The 19224-nt window shown below is 40.1% G+C and overlaps 1 protein-coding gene across 1 annotated transcript; it reads right to left on the bottom strand.

Annotated features, from left to right (window-relative positions):
* Nucleotides 1-304: 304 nt before the first annotated feature.
* Nucleotides 305-12384, bottom strand: si:dkey-92j12.5 (multiple PDZ domain protein). Its single transcript, XM_027174340.2, has 17 exons — nt 12065-12384; nt 11693-11941; nt 11427-11604; nt 10801-10899; nt 10245-10298; nt 9373-9553; nt 7166-7365; nt 6970-7061; nt 6413-6458; nt 6220-6303; nt 5744-6133; nt 5239-5322; nt 4652-4869; nt 2314-2461; nt 2129-2200; nt 1130-1189; nt 305-1040 (listed from the first exon to the last, which is right to left on the bottom strand). The coding sequence occupies exons 1-16, from the start codon at nt 12373-12375 to the stop codon at nt 1169-1171; spliced, it is 2427 nt and encodes an 808-aa protein (XP_027030141.2). The 5' UTR covers nt 12376-12384; the 3' UTR covers nt 305-1040; nt 1130-1168.
* Nucleotides 12385-19224: the final 6840 nt, after the last annotated feature.

The following is a 19224-nucleotide window of genomic DNA, read 5'->3' as shown; positions in this document are numbered from 1 at the left end:
ATGCCATAAACTTAAATTAACTTAAAAAGATTTTCAATCTTTTAGGGGGGGGGGGGCAGTCTGAAGGATTAAAATTGTGTTCTTTGTGGTTGTAGATTATGGCAAATGATAAAGGTTAATATACCGGAGGTTAAATATAAAACATACTTCCAAACAATTAAAGATTTTCTCTTATTCCTGCTGTTTCCTCTGAGCATCAGTAGCATTCCATCGATTGAATCTTGAGCTAAACAAACAAAAATGATGAGGCTAAATTCTTAAAGGACTGAAGCGTGTGCATCAGTAAGAATCCTATTGAACAGTGTGGTGAAGAAGCCTTTATTATCGCCACCAGTTGGGGTCAGAGAGCAGGGGCAGTAATAAAATAGTCCCTCTAAAGCAGAGAGGGTTAAGAGGCTTGCTTAATTGCCCAACAGTGGCAGATTGATGGTGCAGGGGCTTGAATCCTAACTTTCTGACCAACAACCCAGAGCCTTGACTTCGGCACTTCACCCACCGCTGCCCAGACGTTAGGCTAATATCTGATTAGATGGTAAAGGAGCGAAGCAAAGCGATTATAAATATAATTTCCAAGATCTGAAGTATAACAATAAAGTAAAATTATTTCAAAGAGCGTCTTTGGAGTCTTTGTCATCATTTCTACTCAATAATTAGAAACTATTTAGAGACTGGGCTTTATATGCTGTGTTATACAACAGCTAATGTAAAACTGTGATGTTTTGCTTTTAATATGCAGAGCAGGAATTTCTCGTTTTATGTATTTACAGCAACGTGAATTATTTGGAAAGTGAAGCTGAAGCTCGTGGGAAAATGTCGAAGGTTAGTTTGCACCCGATGAGGTTTTAATGGCTTCAGGTGAACGAACACAAATTATATATATATTAAGTCGTCCATCACAGAGCTTAAACGGCATTCTATAAAGATTTAAAAGATGACGCTATCCAGATTTTTACAAGAGGGCAGTAAACATCTCCAGTGTGTCATCAGAGTCATGTGTGCGATGCCACTGTTGCGTCTTAAATCCTCCAGCGCTCCCGAAGCTGTAAATGTCAGTGATAATTGTTGATTAGTCATGTCAAATGATTTTGGTAATCGTAGATATGGCCTGCGATGTGTGAGATGCTCTTACGGTAACAAGAAGCAGGAGAAAGGAAACAGGAATTCAGCATCACCAACCGGGAAGATTATTCTGAAAGATGGATTTAAGAGTTAAAATTAGTGTTGAATAATTTACTGTTCTGTTCATATTTGATTTGACACGTGATTTTAATTTTACACCAGTTCCCCTTCTTGATGTAACCTTCCCATTTTTAACCGAAATGGAACCGGCACTAAGTAAGAGTACCACAACAATGACAGCAAAAGATCCTCCTGCTGGACCCACCGGGGGAACAATCAATCTTAAATATAAACAATGTAAACATTGTGTGAATATCTTTTATTATGTATTGTTATGGTGATATTTAAAAATCCCTTCAATTATAAAAGCATAGACTTGAGGGGAATTTTTAATTAATTAATTTATTTATTGTATAGATTTCAAGTGCATATGTATTGTACTTAAAAAACTTGTTTTAAAAACTAAACTGATAAAGGAAATAATTATTGAGACACCACAAATTGAAATTTGTATGTCTTGCAATTACAGCTTTTTAGAGTCTCCAGTAAGAATGAATTAGATTTGTTTTGCCACATTGTGGTATAATTTTCCCATTTCCATTACACCAATATGATCATCTCTTTTTTCTTGATTAAGTCCTTCCATTGCTGTTGTAATAACCTCCATTCTTTTGGGAAGGCTTGCCAATAGATTTTGCAGTGTGGCTCTAGGGATTTGCCACAAGAGCGTTAATGAGTTCAAGCACTGATGTTGAAAAAGAGTTCATCGGAGCTTGGGCAGGCCACTCTAAACTTTTTCAAACCAGCCTTTGCTCACCAGTGCATTGTCATGGTGGAACGTTGGGCTTGCCTCTTATTTCCAGTGATGGAAAATACATACCAACACATTTGTGTCCTTCCTGAAATGTGGTGGCAACATTTAGAGAAGACCCACATATGGGTGTGATGGTCAGGTGTCCACACACTTACTACATAACCATGTAGTGTAGTATTCCATTCCATTCCTTACCTGGCACTCATATGGATAATGTGGAGTAGCTCTAAAACGTGCTACCTCCAGCAACACTGATCCACTGCATCTCTGAAATACACACACATTACTGATTAAACTTAATCAAATGAGTAGCCGTATTAAATGTTTACATGCTGATTGTAACGTAGGAAAGTGATCATGTAAGTGAAGGAGTGTGACACCTGTAGTAGTGAGTGGGCATAGTCTTGAGTCACAGCTCTGATGTCCTCTCCATTTATTGACAGAATCTGATCACCAAGTGAAAGTCTCCCATCTAACTCAACCACGCCTCCTTGACTTATCTCGGACACAAATATCCCCGTGTCATTCCTGCAACACATCTCACACACACATAAAATCATCACAACCACAGACATAACCAGAATATATTCAAACGTTCCACTTTTATTGTTAAGGTCTAACTGATGCAGGACTACTATGCTCCTAAAACTATAAATATTATACTAAAATAATGTTACTAATCACTAGTTACGTAAGTGTGGTTCTGTGAATACTAGGAGCGGTGAAAATGACCTGAAAATCCTTTAGCAATGCCACAAAGTGACAATATGGTGTAATATTTTATGTAAATACCATCGTTATAGGTTTACAAGAAACATTTTTTCATGATTTTCCACCAGGGACTTCATGGAGCAGAAGGAAATGCTCCTCTGAGAGTGGTACGTCATGGTAGTACCCTGTCAACATCAACCACCCACTGGGACATCTCTATTTAGACACCAGAGCTCCCTGTTTCATCTTGTTCCCCGACAAGTTAACTACCATGGAACACTGTGAGAACAGTAGATCCATTAACTAAACCGGTGAAAAGATTTTAAAGCCCATTAAACTAAAAGGTTAATCCAGACTCATCTGGCCACCAGTTTATGCCATGCATGCAGTTATTCCAACCTTTTTCTTGAAGTAATTACCAGGGCAAACAATAGGACCCATTTCAGTTTGACATCCTACATTGTTTCATAAGCAGATGGCTTAGGGGATTGCAGTACAAGAGCGAGATCCCACACCGGGCTTTTTTGAGGAGGGTGGTGGTCAAGTACACTTTGACAAGTTTATGAGCCCCTTGAAAGATACCATTCAAGGTGCTGTGACACACTTCAAGAGCTAGAAGTCCCTTGTGGAAAGCTAGTGCACACATTTGTGGAAGATTTTCCATCCCCATGCTCGTTGGTATGCGGGGCCGAATCCATAAGCACAGGTCCAGATCACTACATCCATATAGGACACCAGCAACGAGAGCAGCAGTGCATACAAAGGCAACTTTGGGGACATTTGTGGTGTGATGGCACAGTTCAGTGCAATGTGGGCAGAAACAACAGTAGATAAGGAAATGGTAGACAGTGAGGCCAGGCATGGGCCAGTGTATCCTGAACTATCCCCAAAAACACGGCAGAGAGCGGATCTGGCACATTTGAAGAGGTACCTCTGTGTCCTGCCAAACCTTTCCCAATCAGGCACAAAACTGAGCATTCTTTTAGTCTTGATAGTGGTTTGTGTGTCCCTAGTGACCTAATGTATCTGACTTTGACAACATTGTCAGAACAGACTTGCAGGTAGTGATGGCTTGGACATGCCCCATGTGTCTTTGTTTCTCTACACTGGCCCCCACTGTGGAAGGCATCCAAAATGACTATCTCACTCAGACGGTGCCCTGCTTCCAGATGTGAGCGTTGTGCCTCCAGCAAATTAGCATTTGTGTGAGATAAGGAAACATCTCTGTTATTTTATTAATCTCAGAGGCAGAGGCCGTTAATTCAACCTGAAATCTGTGCAGGATTCTGAGCAGGATAATGCCTGCTGCTTATTCGGGTGACAACATGGCTATGCTTCTCTCAGAAAGCTTCAAGCCGGTGAACTGTGTTGCCTGCTTTTAGTACTAGAACATTCACAATGAAACTCAGCACCATAATGTGTGAAATGTGGGTGGATGTTTTCCAGACGACCTGCTCCTTGGTGGGAACAGATGGTAGCCAATTGTCCAAATACAGCAGTATCCTTTTGCTTCTGGTCATCAGAGACAACAGGACTGGCTGCATTCATCTTGAGAACACTCATGGTGCTAGAGAGGCTTAAGTTTAAAATCAAAATCAAAATGGATCTATATTCTGCAGCTTTGGAAACACTGACCTGAACCGGTCAGCCAGAACAGGGGGGCTTTTAGCAACCAGTTTTACTTCCTTCTTCTAAACTGGGTTAAAAAATAGAAACCACTTATTGTGAACCACTCCTTCAATTGCACCTCTATCCCAAGAGGGTTCATAACTATTGGGAGAGAACTTGGTATCTGCTCACAGGCACAACATGAAGTATTAGACATCATTAGCATCAGCTGTCTTCTAAAGTAACAATGAGAAAGAAATGTCTGCTGTTGACTTTCTATAGATGTCACATGGTGCAGCTGGGATTAACGATGACAGTAATATAGCAAACTATCTGATAAATCCATAATAAAGGAATAATAAAGTAATACATATATAAAAAAAAGTATTCTGTATATACCTTTTACCCACAACGCTCATGCCCAGCTCCTGGCTTGATTGTAACTGCAGGTCCACAGTGAAAAGTTCCCACATATCCTCATGAGTGTGTGTAGCTTGACTGGGGAAGGTGTGTGTGGAGGTGTGTCTGTACACACAGAGGCGTACATGTTGGGGACTCAAGCGCAGGACACTTAGAGCCTCCTCATAACTAGCCATTCTCAGGTCAATACCGTTCACCTGTACGAAGGGATGTGTGTGTGTGTGTGTTAAAATGCAGGGTAGTAATATAAGGCAAAAATATCAAGAGTCAATAATAGAGTCAAGCATTAACACAGATGTTAATGATGATAAACAGTTTTTAAAATCCTCTTTTCTCTGAAACATGAGGGCACTATGAAGATAAATCAACTTTTTACTTTTAGGTACACATGAGCTGTCCTTCTATAACAATAGCACACACTGGATGCTATATTATTCCACGGTGGCAGCTTCTAGATGTTTCTTTTAGGTCAGTTGTATTTTGTTGATGCGTTGAATACACGTATTTAACAACGGTGCTGTTGTGTTTTGAAATTACAATAATCGTTCAGAGAGAATTGTGAATACCTCAAGGATGTGGTCTCCTGCCATTAATCTCCCATCTCTGTGAGCAGCACCTCCTTCATTCACCTCATGGATCAGAATCACTCCCTGAGACAGAACGAGACAGAACAGACAGAATGGAGGTCAAGTGAGACGTTTTAGACATCCAATTAGTTATAGAAGCGTTTATATCATCTTAAAATGCTTTAGAAGTATCAAGCCACCTTCAAACCATTGTCTTGTATTAGAGCAGATGGTTTTGTATCACTCACAGCACCACAACACAACTCAAGTACAAAACCAAAAAAGCAAACATTGGACACCAAACATGTCTTTGATAAAAGGCTACACAAAAGATCAGTAGGTTGCGAGTTCAAGTCCCAGGACCACCAAGTTAACATTTCTCGATCCTTTAACCCTGAACTGCTTAGTTGTACTGTATAAATGAGATAAATGTAAGTTCCTCCTGATAAGATATCTACCAAATGGCATAAATGGAAAAAGTACTTCTAAATCCAGTGTTTCTCACCAATATTGTGTTGCAGCCACCCACAATGGTAAGGCCCAGACTGGAGTGTCCTTTACAGATATCTATGATGTTTATGCAGCCAGGGATGATGGGACATGTCATGGGGTCTGATCTCATACTGCATGCAGAACAGAAAGAGGAGCTCCGTAATCCAGAGGACGAGGGACTCTTCGTGGAATGACAGTAGGCTTGTTTGTGGTGAATAGTGTGTGTATGACTGGCTGTTGTGTTGAGAGATGTGGGTGGAACATGACTGGTTGTTGAGATGAGAGAGAAGAAAGGAGTAGGATCATGCAGAGGGTTGTGGTTGGATGAAGCTATGAAGGAAACTGGAGGACTCTGAGTCTTGGTGGGACAAGGCTTCGGTTTATCTAATCTCATCCTTTCCTCCTAGAAAGAAAGAATGAATGGTGACTTTAATATATCTGTATGTACAGTTGTGTCTGAACCTGTATTTTTTATTTTTTTGTATTTACCTGAATCCCAGTTGTATCAGGCTTATGTTCTTTATCTGTTTTGATATCCACATCCAAGGGTGATGTGATGGTGTGGTTTTCTGCCTAATCACAACAGATCATGACTCAAACAATCATACAGGGTAATAAACCTAACTCATTGTGTGTAATTTCCATTTCTACTGCTTAGTGCTTAATTTAAGTGGGATGTTACCTGCGTTATTGATCCAGTTGATGTGTGCTTTAGTGCAGTTTTATTTCTGAGGAAACAATCATCAACATATTAAGTGTACATACAGTCTACTAAAAAATAACTGTCACAACTATTGCCAAAATTTATTAGATAGTAATTTGCATTGGTGATATTTTTATTTTCTTTATTTCAGCCTTTCTTTTTTTCAGCGAAACACTAGTTGCAAAATTATTGGCACTCCTTCAAATAACATGATTGTGAGGTTGCGAGTTTGAATCCCAGGTCCACTAAGCTACCGCTGCTGGCCCCCTGAGCAAGGTCCTTAATCCTCAATTGCTCAGTTACATTTAAAAAATGAGATAAATTTAAGTCTAGAGGTGATGCTACAGATACATTCCTAAAGATTCTGTATTTTTGAGCTAGTAATTTATCCACAGTGTATAAATGGGAATTCAGAATCTATTATTTATGTCTACGGTGAATGCAAGCAAAGCATATTTTAAGGGGAAGAAGACTCAAAGATTTATGGATATAGTGTGTGTTTAGGGTGGGTGTGTGTGGGTTTGGGTGTGTTTTACCTGATCAATACAATCTTAACTTTAGATGAAGTACTGTTGATAACAGCAGCTGCATTCTGGTAACTCTGACCATATAAAATCTGCCCATTTATCTGCAACACACACATACACACACAAACACACACACAGCTGAGTTGTTCATGAATCCTGTATAACCACCAGTGTAAAAGCTACAGGTCAGAGGTCATGCTCTCACTTCAAGCAGCTCATCTCCCACACTGATTTGCCCGTCAGCAGCGGCGGCTCCTTCAGGACGTATTTCTGAGACGTACACTATCCTTCTTCCATCTCTGCTTCCTGACACGCAAATTCCCAGACCAGAATTGCGTGTGCTGCAGTCGAGCTCTACCAGTTTTAGCTCACCTGGCAAACTACTATATTTCTGCAACATAGAACCTAAAAACACACACTGCAAATCATATAGAGTCATGTGAAAAAGTAAGTACACCCTAGGAAACGGTTAAAAATTATGCATAGCAAAATATGTAGAACTAAACAAGATTATTAGAAAACAAACGAAAAAATTATTAGAAAAGTAAGTACACCCCAGTCTCTGACATCTACTGGAAGAAATTTTTGCACACTCCTCCATTCAGAATTCTTTCATCTGTGCTATGTTAGTAGGAATTATTGAATGTATAGTCTGTTTAAACCCCCATAGCATTTTATTGAAATTCTGATCTGGGCTTTGACAAAACCTTTCCATAGCTCCTCGTTTCTTTCCTTTTGAGCCATTCCTTGGTGTATTTACTTGGAAGTTTGGGATCCTTATCTTGTTGGAAGATCTACTTCTTCATCTAAAACTTTTTTTTTGACAGGTGGCCCCACTTTCTCCTCAAGCTGTCTCTGGTATGAAAAAAGAATTCATGGTTGATTTTATCATTGCAAGCTGGCCAGCCCCTGAGGCAGCAAAACAGCCTCAAACCTTAACATTTCCACTACCGTAGTTTTATATAGCTTCTAAAATAGTTTCTAGTTTTCTAAACAAATGTGATTTTTGGTTTTTGTCTAAAAGGCTTCTTGAACCTTGACCAATGAACTTTTTCTTTGACTTGTCTGTAATCAGAACATTGCTACAGAAAGCCTGGACTTAGCCTAGATATTCTTTAACAAGCTTTAGTCTTTGGTCTTGATGTTCTACGTAGATAGCATTGACTTTGTCCTGGTGCCCCTCCTATGTATTTGTAGAAGCATGCATGTTGCCATCAGCAGTGACAGGAGCTACCTGTAGGTACAGGGACATAATTCTGTAGTTCCTGGAGATTTAAACCCACAGCCAACATGTGTCCAGGACAGCTTGCAAATGTATTCTCCAGGAACCCCAAAATTATATCACATGTGGAGTGACTGTTTTTACAGATTTTTAAAATCTTATTAAACCCCTTCTTAGATATCTTTAGTGTTTCTTTCTAACTAAGATAGAAAGGTGCCAGAACACAGTGCACTGCAGACTTGTGTGTATAGAACAGCGTGCTCATGCTGAACCCTGTACGCCACCGAAGGCCACTACAATGGGCACATGAGCATCAGAACTGGACCATGAAGCACTGGAAGACGGTTGCATGGTCTGATGAATCACGTTCATGTAGATGGCCGGGTGTGTGTGTGTGTGTGCCACTTAACTGGTACAAGGATGCACTAAGAGGCACAAAAAGGCAAGCCAGAGAAGGCAGTGTGATGACAAAGTTCTGTTGGTAAACCTTGGGTTCTTGGCATTCATGTGGATGTTACTTTGACAGAAGTAGACACCTTCATGGCAACAGTATTCCCTGATGGCAGTGTAGTCTTTCAGCAATACATCCACATGATGTAAAAGAAAATATGATTCATCAGACCCTAGTCACCTTCTTCCATTGCTCTGTGGCCCAGTTCTGATGCTCATATGCCCATTGTTGGTGCTTTAGGTGGTAGACTGGGGCCAGCATGGGCACCCTGACTGGTCCATACACAACAAACTGTAGTTTTCTGACACCTTTCCATCAGAACCTACAGCAAATTGAGCTACAGCAGTTTGTCTGTTGAGTCTCACAGACCACACGGCCCAGACTTCATGTGCATCAACGAGTCTTGGCCACCCAAAAGCTGCAGTTTCGAAGATCCTCTAGCCGTCACAAATTGCTCTCGTTATACTCGAATTATAACACTTGCCCATTTCTCCTGCTTCTCACACATCAAATTTGAGAACAAAATGTTCACTTGCTGCCTAATATATCCCACCCACTAACAGGTGCCGTGATGAAGAGAGAATCTGTGTTATTCACTCCACCTGCAGGGGTCATAATTTTATATATATCGAAAAGCCTTTTATGGGGTGTACTTACTTCTTCACCTGGGTATATTGTAGTGTATTTTAAAATTTAGAAGAGCTTTTAACACACGGACAACACACAAACACACACATACCCCAGTATGACTCTGGTCCCTGTTGGCAGTGCTGTTTACTCTCTGATGGATCATGCAGTCTTTCTAAAACACTTTTGGTTGTTACTCCATCTGTTAACAGGCTGACAGGATCTGAGGGAAGCTTTACCGGAGGTAGAACTGGGTGTGGTGGAGGGTTTTTCAACACACTGTTTCCTAAAAACTAGCATAGATAAATAGATAGATACACCAGCATTTTATTGTTTAATTCAAATGTTTTTCTGTTTTTTTTCAAAAACCATGTTACTAAAAGTCTGGGCTTCAGTTTTAAACAGATAGGTAACAGATAATATAAGGAACCTTATATAGGATAGGATAAGAGATCTCTAAAATAAAAAAAGAATAAAAAAAGAGGTTTCAAATATTGGACAGTGTTATGCCACACATACAACAACTCGCATAAACAAAGAGACTGGAGATCGTTTATGTTCAACCAACTATTATTGTGGGCGTGTCCGGCTGAGAAACGTTCGACTTTATGCAAATATGGAGTATTTGTGCACCAATGGGAGTGAAGACAGTAGATTGCTCACTGATTTGATGCAGAAATACACTGCTGAATTTTATACACAAATGCCAAATCTCCAGATGGTTTCTTACTAGTGACATATAAACAAGTAGAACTTTATTTGCACCATCCAGTAATAAATGTTATTACTATGGCAACCAGTAGTAGGAAAGTCTACTGGTGACTTCAAAGTACAGCAACTTGCAGCAATAAAATCTGTCTATGTGAACGTTGCATTACATTTCACAGACAGACACACACACACACACACACACACACACACACACACACACACACACACACACACACACACACACACACACACAAACATAAAACAAGCACGTACCAAGTGATTTTGTTGAGATGATTGTTCTTTATTGCACATGACAAAGTCTGAAACCTGTTTTAGAGAAAATATAACATTTTATTAGAAGTGTGTGTGACAGTGTCTGTGACAGTGTTTGCATGTATGTGTGAGTGTGTGTGTTTGTGTGCATGAGTATGTGACTGTGAGTGTGTTTGTGTGCATGTGTTTGTTTGTGACAATGTTTGTATCTATCTGTGTGTGTGTGTGAGTGTGTGTATGTGACAGTGTGTGTATGTGATTGTGTGTGACAGTGTTTGTATCTATCTATGTGTGTGTGTGTGTGTGTGTGTGTGTGTGTGTGTGTGTGTGTGTGTGTGTGTGTGTGTGTGTGTGTGTGTGTGTGAGTGTGTGTATGTGACAGTGTGTGTGTGCATGTGTTTGTGTGCATGTGTTTGTGTGACAGTGTTTGTATATGTGTGTAAGTGTGCGTATGTGACAGTGCGTATCTGTGAGTGACAGTGTTTGTGTGTGTGTGTATGTGTGTCTATGTGACAGTGCGTATGTGTTTGTGTGTGTGACAGTGTGTCTGTGTTACCTGTGAGTTCTGCACTAACAGTTCCACTTTGTGTCCTGCCTGTCGAATGGCCTCCACCGCTTCTTCATGAGTGAAATCCCTCACATCCACACCTCCAACCTGAAACCCAGATATCAAACCCCACACACCGCACTTATTCGTGTCGAGCCGATACCTCTGCCGTATGCCAGTGTGTGTACGTGTCAGTTTATTTACTGTGCATCTGTAACTAGAGCGATAAGCAAATCACTTCACACTCAGAGGAAACTAATTTATATAAAATGTAAAGGGAAAAAACCTCAGTGTACAAGTTCTTGTCAGTGTGGCACTAGTTTGAGTGGTAGGGCTGTTAAATTACACTAGCATTCTTATAAACTAACATCTATCTATCTATCTATCTATCTATCTATCTATCTATCTATCTATCTATCTATCTATCTATCTATCTATCTATCTATCTATCTATCTATCTATCTATCTATCTATCTATATATAGGTGTGTGTTTGTGTGTGTGTGTGTGTGTTTGTGTATTCTTTCTATGTATTTTACTACATGTTAGATGTACAATGTGCAGTAAAAGGTGGTGAATCTTCTCATATTAGACCATCAGAGGGTGCCAGTGTACCTGAATCATATCCTTACACACCTGTAATATTTGATCTCCTGGTGTCAGTGTGTTGTCTCTAGCGGCTGGACTGTGCTCAGAGATGTGTTTTATAAAGATGCCCCGCCTTATTTCTCCGTTGCTGAGGCGACGGCCCATGCCCCGCCCCCCAGTCACACTGATGCCAAGACTTTCTCCATTTGTCCTGATCAGTGTCACTCTGTGAATCATATAAACACACCGTCAGTCATTATTCCAGTTCTTAAACCATTAGAATGACAAGAAATGAGTATCTGTATGTATTTAACCTCCTGGGATGTCCACTTCTTTGCCTCTTCTTGTCCTCTGTCTCTCTTTCTGTCTCTTCTTTTCTCCATCCCCTTGCTTGCGGTGAAAGTGTTCTACCTCTTGCCTTCAGTTTCTGTTCCTCTTTTCTCTCTCCGTCATGACGGCATCTTGTAAGCGTTGTGTTCTCTGCTTGCTCCTTCGCTCTTTCTCGACAGGATTTTTCAATCACTCTTCCTCCTTCTACTTTGCTTTGTTCAGGATTACAGCCCCTAAAAATGTGTTTGTCATTAATATTTGAAAATGCAAGCATATTTATAAATATTTTGTTGATAAGTTCTATTTTATAAGAGCTATTGTGTAAGTGTTTCTTGAGTGTTTTACTTTTTACTTACAACTTTGTAAAGGCTGTGTCAAGTGTTTGTCCCTGTAAGGCTTGGGCAGCAGTGGATCGTCCCATTTTCATTTCCTGTTTCGATTGGACGACGGTGGCTTGGCCTACTTTTATTTCCTTTTTTGATTGGACTACAGTGGCTTGGCCTAGTTTTATTTCCTGTTTTGATTGGATGACAGTAGCTTGGCCAGGTTTCATTTCCTGTTTAGATTGGACGACAGTAGCTTTGCCCAGTTTCATTTCCTGTTTCGACTGGATGGCAGTAGCTCGGCTTGCCTTAACATCTTGTTTTGATTGGATGGCCCGGTGCATATCAAGGAATGCGGCAGGTACATAAGTCACACTGGTAATATAAGAATATAAAAAAATCAGGAGACGGGTAAGCATAAACAAATGCATTGTATGTGTCAGTAAACTGGTTGCCAAGTCTGTTAGTTTTCCCCTGAAACTGAAGAGATGTGGGTTGATGTTTTTGTCTCTAGGTTTCAAAATTTAGTCTTGGCCATTTTCCATCCACGATCCAGCTCTCCTCATCATACGGCAGCTACCAGTCAGGGGGTGATGGTTATCATGTGTGTTTGCTCTCCAAGACACATACAAACTAATTCTCATGCTATAGAAAATACTCTGAGAAAATCTGCCCTCTTCCTTATACATGAGCTCACAGATTCAAATTCAATTCAATTAAAATTTATTTGTATAACACTTTTAACGATGGACATTGTCTTAACGCAGTTGACCCACAGGGTGTCGGCGAAAATTGGACTACTGTTGGTCGAGGAAGGAAAGGATGGGGTTTGTAGGCAGAGAAAGAAGAGGAAAGGCAGGAGTATAGGTTTAAGAATAGGGACTCTTAATGTTGGTACAAGGCAGGGAAAGGTAGAGAGCTGGTGGACATGATGGAGAGAAGGGAGGTAGATATACTGTGTGTGCAGGAGACCAGGTGGAAGAGGAGCAACGTACGTAATATTGGGGGGGACACAAACTGTTTTTATTATGGTGTGGATAGGAAGAGAAATGGTGTAGGATTAATCCTGAAGGATGGGTTTGTGAGGAACGTTTTAGAGGTGAAAATACTGTCAGACAGGGTCATGAGTTTAAAGTTAGAAATTGAAGAGATGATGTTGAATGTCATCAATTTGATTAAAGATAGGACTGGAAAGGTGCTAATAGGCGAAGAGAGTGTGCAAAGAAGATGGAAAAAGTATTTTGAGGAGCTGATGAATAAGAAAAATGAGAGGGAAATACGGCAGGAAGAGGTGAATATTGCATATTATGATATAGTATATTGTATTGTACAGGAAATAGCAAAGATTAGAAAGGATGAGGTTAAGACGGTTCTGAGGTGAATCAAGAATGGACAGGCTGTTGGTCCAGATAACATTCCTATTGAGGTGTGGAAGTGTCTAGAAGAGACAGTAGTAGAGTTTTTATGTAGAATGTTCAGCAGGATTTTAGAGAGTGAGAAGATGCCTGAGGAGTGGCGGAGAAAAGTTCAAGTGCCGATAACAAGGGAGTTGTAGCAACTACAGAGGTATAAAGTTGATGAGCCACACAATGAAGCAATGGGAAAGAGTAGTGGAAGCTTGGCTAAGAATGGAAGTGGATATTTGTGAGCAGCAGTATGGCTTCATGCCCAGAAAGAGCACCACTGATGCAATTTTTGCTCCGAGAATGTTAATGGAGAAGTACAGAGTTGGTCAGAAGGAGCTGTACTGCATCTTTGTGGATTTAGAGAAAGTGTATGACAGGGTGTCGAGAGAGGAGCTATGGTACTGTATGAGGATGTCAGGAGTGGCAGAGAAGGATGTCGTAGTTCAGGATATGTATGAGAGGAGTATGACAGCAGTGAGATGTCAAACAGAGGACAGAGGAGTTCAAGGTGGAGGTGGGGCTACATCAAGGATCGACTTTGAGTCCCTTCTTGTTTGCTATGGTGATGGACAGGCGGGTCGGAGTGGGATGGAGAAAGGTGTCAGGAGTGTTGTGTGAGAGAAGAGTGTCAGCAAAAATCAAAGGAAAGATGTAAAGGACAGTAGTGAGAGCAGCTGTGGTGTATGGGTTAAAGACTGTAGCAGTGAGGAAAAGTCATGAGGCAGAGATGGAGGTAGCAGAGATGAGGATGTGGAGGTTCTCTTTAGGAGTGACGAGGATGGACAGGATTAGGAACAAGCACATCGGGGGACAGCTTAGGTTGGCTGTTTTAGGGACAAGGTCAAAGAAGCTAGATTAAGATGGTTTGGACATGTACAGAGGAGGGAGATGGTTATATTGGTAGAACTGTTATAAAGAGTGTTATTATGAATAATGTCCTTTCTATAGTCATACTGTACAGTACATAGTCTATGTATTGTGTATTGATTAGGAGGTTGTTGTCCTCAAAGACCACATGTAGTTGGCATCTTCTCTGAATGTTTGAGATCCTCATAAAGCAGAATCCAGCTGGAGTTGGTACATCTCTAGATGCCTCAGGATCCTCACAGGGTTGGCCTCTTATCAGGTCCGAAATCTTCATGAAAATGATCACATCCTGTTTAGCGCTCTTAGACTCCTGGTGACTGACGACTATGTTTTGTTTGCACCACTTACATGCTTAGTTCCACACATTTTAATATTTCCCCACAACTGATCCAAAAAATCAGCTCATTAACAATGGTTCCTGAGTGGAAATGAATGTGTTAGAGCAGAGAGAACAGGACCAGTGTTTGGCACCTGTGCATTAGATCAGAGGTACTGGAGCATGGCTGTAGGGCATTACAGTGGGAAGCCAGCTAAGGGGTTATGTTTGGCCACGTTTACTGACAAGCTTTGACATTGAACTGCCACTGACTTTAAATGGAGTGGCATAAATTATGTAGCATTTTGTGGAAAGGCAGCAGATGAGAGTAAATTAGCACATGGCGTTTTGGTGATTTTTTAGAGAGTGGCTGCATTCTGAAACGCTCAATTTCATATTTAACTAATACAAAACAATTTGGTCTCAGAAATAGAGGCATTCACAGAGCTTGTGTTAGAGGAACTCTTTAAAGCTTTTTAACAGCATTTCATACAAAACAGAAGAGAGAAAAAATATTTTTTGGTCTTTGCAGAACTACAAACATCTTTTCCTTCTTGAATATTTTTAAATATTTATTTCTTTATCATTACATCCCAAGTTGGTGTGAATAAACACAGGTTCCAGCATTTTTAACACATGGCAATATGCTCACATATGCTCACATTAATAGCCAATTTAAGATGAATTCAATTGGATCACATTTTCTTTAGAAGTGATTCTCTTTTACATCCTAATGTGCTCCTGGTGAAGAAATAATATAGACAAAGTGATATGACTAAACATTCCCTGGACCTTCTCAAAGATAGCTTAACAGTGCATGCAGGAGAAGTTTTTAAATGAAATACTGAAAGCAAAGATAAAGGTTTATTCACAGAACTGCAATTGAATTGTTATAAATGAAATGAAATCTGCTGTAGTACAAATTCCTATAAATCAAGAAATAAGAATAATGTGTAGTAGTTTGTGTGCATGTGTGTTCATACCTGAGCTCAGGTCCAATAAGTGAATGTCTGCGTAGCATAGCTCTCGCCTGAGCATTAGTGAGATTGGTCGTAGCTTCTCCATTCAAGGCTAGGATTCCATCTCCCACTTTCAGTCTGCCATCTTTACTTATAGCACCTCCATTAACCACTGAACGGATGAATATACCTGAGCCATCTCTTAGAGCACTCACTGTCATACCTACACACACACACACACACACACACACACACACACACACACACACACACACACACACACACACACACACACACACACACACACACACACACACACACACACACACACACAAGTGCACATTAAAACCACTGACAGGTAAAGTGAATAATGTTGATTATCTTGTTACAGTGGCAGCTGTCAAAAGGTGGGATACATTAGGCAGGAAGTGAGCAGTCAGTTCTCGAGGTTGATGTGTTGGAAGAGGAAAAATGGACAAGCATAAAGTTCTGAGAGACTTTGACAAGGGCCAGATTGTCATGGCTTAGACGACTGGGACAACTGGGACATCCCCAAAACAAGCAAGCATAAAGATCTGACAGACTACTACCTACACACCACAGAAGAGCTACTAAATGGAGTCAAAGTTAATGTTGCCTATGATAGAAAGAAAAAACTCAATGGTTGATTATTTTCCCCATAACACCTTGGAGTATTTTTTATAAGAAATACAAAACTGCTAGATGAACATCTATCTATGTTTATTTCTCACCATAGCATCACAAAAGCTTTAATCATTAGCAGCCAAAACACAACTGATTTCATGTCATCCTTATGAAATGGATAAACACTTTCTGTTCATTTAATATATTCACTTTTCCTGAGCGGAACTTTAATTAACGTTAATACAGTACATTTACTCTCGTGAAAGGGAGGTGAAGACGGACGCAGGTGCAGAAGATTTTAATGTGAAATAAATAAAAGAATAAACAGGTTTGGGAAAAAGACACAAATTAGACGACAATGGGCTAGGCTAGGCTAGAAAGGCAAGGAAAATTTATATAGGAAACAAAAGCTATTCACTGTGCAAACAGTAATCAGAAAGACAGAGAAACATAAGCCTGATGTACAACACTAACGAGTACAACTGGCGAGAGAAAAATAAATAGTGTGACTAATCTGAAAACACAACACAGGTGAGCACAATCAACAGGGAAAATGTGTTTCATCAAAGTATTTTTAGTAATAGCATATAAAATAATTATTCACTGGATAATTTTCTTCTGGGAAAACACAATCTAATAATCCATCAACAAAAGTATCATACACAGAAAAGAAAGTGGAAAAGAAAACCTAATTTATCGAAGCCTTTACAGCAAAAAAAAACAAAAAAAACACAATACATAAGATTTTTTTAATAATCATTTGGCCTAGTATAATCTGATTTAAAAATAGGACTTTCGGCATGTCGATTGTTATTTTTGCTGATAAAAAGATTTTATCAGCTGTCGACTTTAATCTCAAGACCTATTAATATTCACTTGCATAAAACATTTCAGCAAAGGAATACTGAAATATTGAATACTAACAAAAAAGATCCCCCTTTACACGCCTAAAGTAATGAAAGTCTCACTTTATTTTACACCATAGGTGGTGAATTATAGCTTAAGGTTTTTTCAATGCTATGTTTATACTCTGGCAAGCTTGACCACTTTGTGAGACTATCCCTCCTCCATGCCATGGCCAAAATAGATACACTGTCTCACCAATCGTTCACACTGAAAGTAGGAATTCCACACTCAGATAGTGATTACATCGGATCCACTCTGGATATCCCGGCAATTTCATTTGCAACCAAGCAAACTAAACAGATTGAACATTTCCACGCAACCTTTACTACATCCTCTGTGTATCCACACTATTGATGGAGAACCAATTGGCAATGGGAGGGGCACGGTGGCTTAGTGGTTAGCGCGTTCGCCTCACATCTCCAGGGTTGGGGGTTCGATTCCCGCCTCCGCCTTGCGTGTGTGGAGTTTGCATGTTCTCCCCGTGCCTCAGGGGTTTCCTCCGGGTACTCCGGTTTCCTGAGATAGGCACAGGCTTCCTGTGATCCGAGATAGTTCGGATAAGCGGTAGAAAATGAATGAATGAATGAATGAACAATTGGCAATGGAATTATAACACTCCATCCTCCAAGTCAGCACATTGGACCAGGGGCACATCTCTTTCCTGGTGACATGACCTCTAAACAACTTATCAAATGAGGGCTCCTTTCAATGACCCACAGATATCCTGAAAAAAATATCCTGAAAAGATAAGAAAATATATCACTTTTCCTATAACTAATTTGGCTCTTGTTAGCATCAACCATAGTAAAAGTCCAGCTGATAAAATTCCACTCAGAATATCAGGACCAAGACCTGTGGTTCTGCTCCAGACATAACTCAATTCACCCTTTGAGTTGCAAAGGACTCAATCAAATCAATTTAAAGCACCATTATTAACTGCTATACATGGACCAAGGAAAAGCACAGCCCAAGGAAAAGCACAGGAAAAAAATAGGATCCTATAGCAGACAGATTACAGTACTCAAAAACTTTCAGAGTAGAAGTTAATGACTCAAAGTTTACAGACAAACCTGAACATCTGGCATGGAACAGCCAAGGAGGCTATCAGAAAGCTCAAAGTAAGTCATTCACCATGGCCTTGTTCCTAAAGCATCCGGATTCGTCCCAAAATGTCATAGTGGATGTCAGAGAAGTCGGATCCAGGAGCGGAAGCCATTCTATCACAGCAGTTTGGAAACAAGGCTACACTTCTCCCCTTTGTCTTCTACTCTAAGAAGTTATCATCGGCTGAGCAAAAGTATGGCATCGGGAACAGAGAACTGCTAGCAGAATCGAAAGGCTGGAGGAGGCTGTACATCATTTCACCATATTCAGTGACCATAAGAACCTTGAGCATATCAAAGCAGCCAAACGTCTTAACCCTCACCCAGCCCTTTGGTCAGGCCCTAGAACATCTCTCAGGCCAACACTGGAATAGACAGGATACTCAGTCTCCCAGTATACAGCGCAGGGTACAAATATGACTGGCAAGGTTTTCCCAACATAAATGGTCTTTGTCAAGTTTACAGTGACCAGACTAAATTAACCTCACTCTGTAATTAAGGACTTATTCACACACCTACTGTGCATCTATGTGAACTTTCTAAGCCTTTATTCCAGTGTAGTGTTGTTTTGGTTTAGGCTTTGTTTTGTATCTTGCTGACAATTTTAGAGTCTACCTCATTGCTGATGCTTGCTGATTGCCTGACCTTTGCCTGTTTTTGGATTACACATTTGAACACTGTTTTGAAATTGTTTACCAGTCTCTCATTAAAACTCCAAATTGCATCTGTTTCTGCCTCCTGTTTATAACACAGAAAATGATGAAATGAACAGATTTGCAAAAATCGTTAAGTTCCATGGTACGTCATTTTCAAATTAGCCTTTGGGCAACACCATGAATTCTTTTAGTTATAAAATGAAGTGGCTTAACCTCATAACCTCAATTAATAAGCACCTGTTTTAGTCAACACATTCTTTGAGATTGTTGATATATTTTTTCCGAACAATATGATCTAAATATTTTATCATACTACAAACAAAGTCATAATGCAT

The sequence above is a fragment of the Tachysurus fulvidraco genome, chromosome 7, assembly GCF_022655615.1.
Source record: "Tachysurus fulvidraco isolate hzauxx_2018 chromosome 7, HZAU_PFXX_2.0, whole genome shotgun sequence".
NCBI classification, from domain to species: domain Eukaryota; kingdom Metazoa; phylum Chordata; class Actinopteri; order Siluriformes; family Bagridae; genus Tachysurus; species Tachysurus fulvidraco.
The sequence above is the reverse complement of the archived record's forward strand: the minus strand, read 5'-3'. Positions and strand labels throughout refer to the sequence as shown.